Below are 2374 nucleotides of genomic sequence, written 5' to 3'. Positions count from 1 at the left end.
TGCTGCCGTTGCAGCTCCTGCTGCGCTGGCCACGCCAGCCGCAGCAGACGAACCCCGCAAGCGGTTCGAAGCCGTGCCCGATCCGCTCCCACCGCTGCTGCTGCTGCTGCTGCCGCGGCTTGCTCCTGGTATCTTTGCTGAAGTCTCGTCGCCTTCCTCCGCCGGCCCATGCCCCCGGTGGTGAGGGCCTTCCGTGTCCTCAAGGGCAGGCGCTACAGACGACACCTCCATCTGGGGGTTGTGCCCAAATGTTTCCTCCCCCTGCAATTCATCCTGCATGCGCCCAGTCTGCGCCTTGCTTCTACACGTCTCGCACATCCCCGCTTTCCCCTCCTGGGAGCTACCGACCTCTGGTTGGTCCTTTCCACATTCAGCGCATTCAGGGGAACCTTCCTTCTTCAGGCTCCCTTCAGCTTCATCGTGGTGCCGCTGCAGATGCCTCTCATCTTTGCCAGAAATGCACTGGTCGTCGAGTGCGCCCGATCCTTCGCCTTTTACTTCCGACGGGTTTTGCTTCTCGCTGGCACAGGCGCCCCAGGTAGGGGGGGCTTGTTGGACTTCATCGGAAGCGTCGAGATGCGGACACGGCTCCGTGGCATCCAGCTCTGTCGTTCCAGAAGGGACAGAGGTGTTTGTCGCCTCTGCTGCTATCGAGGCACCAGCGGCTTCTTCAGTCACTGAGTCTGCTGCTACTGCAGCGACGGCGGGGTCGTCGGGGCACGAGAGAATGCCCATCGTGCTGATGCGCACTGATCTCACGTCTACAGGGACGGCCTCCGTCAGCGTCTCTTTCCCTCAGTTATCTCTCTCTACTTCGACTCTGCGCCTGTCGCTGTCGCTCACGCTGCTGTTGCTGAGGATGATGAATGTGACGAAGGGGTTCTGCTCCCCTGCTGACACCGTTAGTATGCGCCTAAGGCGGTATGCCCTTTTGCTTGCCTTCAGCAGCCCTCGGTGCCTCCTTTGGACAGGCCAGATCTTGCCTTCCAATTGCATAAACACTCAGTAAAGATGCAGATACATGTAGAACAACTTGGGCCTATGAAAACTACGAACCCATAACTCGAAACCCTCTGTAAGCCAGTGCTGCAGACGGCCGATGGCGGCTACGACGCCTTTAGGTTGCTCTGAGAAGTGCGCAACAGTAAGAAGTTGTTGTCTACTGTTTTGTTTCAAGTTGGTAGTTTTGAACAGAAGTTAGATGGGACAGGTCTTACGCCTTGGGCGGTGGAGCGACTCGACGTTGGGCGTGGTCTGGGGAGGCAGGCAGCAAGTGGAATGGCCACTGGCTGTAGTTTAGGGGGGGAGAAAGAGCTTGACCTGGACCTTTGAGCCTCTGAATGGGCCTAATGGCCCAAAGAAGAGCAGCGCGACACAGAGTGCGGCGCCACAGCTTGGATACTGCGTCAGGCCAAGCCGCAACGAGGGTGGACGGCTATGCAGCAGCCTCGAGGCCTCTTCTGGTTGGCTGGAGATGAGATATAGGCAGAAAATCCGTTTATATTTGCTATTGTAGGAACTTGTGCATGAGAAACGCTCGAGATTAGCAGGGGCCACACACACGGACGCCCTAGGCGTCAACCCCCCCGGCAATATCTGGATCAGGGACGGCTGATGGGTGGGCCACTGCAGAAGAGCTCAAGAAACGAAGTTCTGAAGCAGTTAAACACGATAAATGAAAGAGTTGCGGACAAATTGCTGAGGAGCAGAAAGGCATATACCAGTGCTGTGCTCCTGCTGCCCTAGCCCACGACTCTTTTCTGTGGCGCAGCAGCGAGTGGTTAAGGGCACACTGAAGCAGCGCCGTGACAGTGCAGTTCAAGTCTTTCAGGCCTTTATCTGTTCAAACGAAGTTCTGTAGGACAAAGAAGGCAGGCAAATGAGTAGAGGCTTCGGTGCCTTGGGGCTATGATGGCTGCAGCGGCCACAGACAACGGTGTTGCTGCTTGCTGCCCGTTCAAACCGTTCCCTCGTAGCGTCATCAGGTTTGCACATTTGGTGCGCCGAAAGCCAACGGAAAGTCGAATCTCACACACTTATAGCGTCTTTTCAAAGATTTATTCATTTTATTGTTGCTTCTTCCGCCGCCTTCTCGCTCGCATGGGAAGGCTGGCTGCTCCCCACTATCGTGGCCGGCCGGTTCAGCAGCAGAAATCGAATATTCAAACCAGTTCAAACAGGCATGTGCTCGCGCCTACCAGTTCGCTGTAAATTCATGTCAATGTCTTCACAAACGGAGAACCTACAGCCTCCGTCAGTCCTCGTAGCGGCCGCACCTGACACGATCGGCACAAGGCGTAAAGCCGTCACTTCGTTGTCTATGCATACGCGATCATAAAAGGCCAATGCGCTACGCTCTAGGGACTAAGAAAAA

At 56.0% G+C, this 2374-nt stretch overlaps 1 protein-coding gene across 1 annotated transcript; it reads right to left on the bottom strand.

Annotated features, from left to right (window-relative positions):
• Positions 1-735, bottom strand: EAH_00067430 (hypothetical protein; the record flags this gene model as incomplete). The annotated part of the gene is made up of 1 exon (XM_013392541.1): positions 1-735. A coding segment is annotated over one exon (735 nt), but the record flags the coding sequence as incomplete, so codon positions are not given.
• Between the last annotated feature and the right edge of the window lie 1639 nt (positions 736-2374).

Source organism: Eimeria acervulina, genomic scaffold (assembly GCF_000499425.1).
Source record: "Eimeria acervulina Houghton genomic scaffold, Eah_scaff2742, whole genome shotgun sequence".
NCBI lineage: Eukaryota > Apicomplexa > Conoidasida > Eucoccidiorida > Eimeriidae > Eimeria > Eimeria acervulina.
Note: the sequence above shows the minus strand (reverse complement) of the source record. Positions and strands in the feature narration are given on the sequence as shown.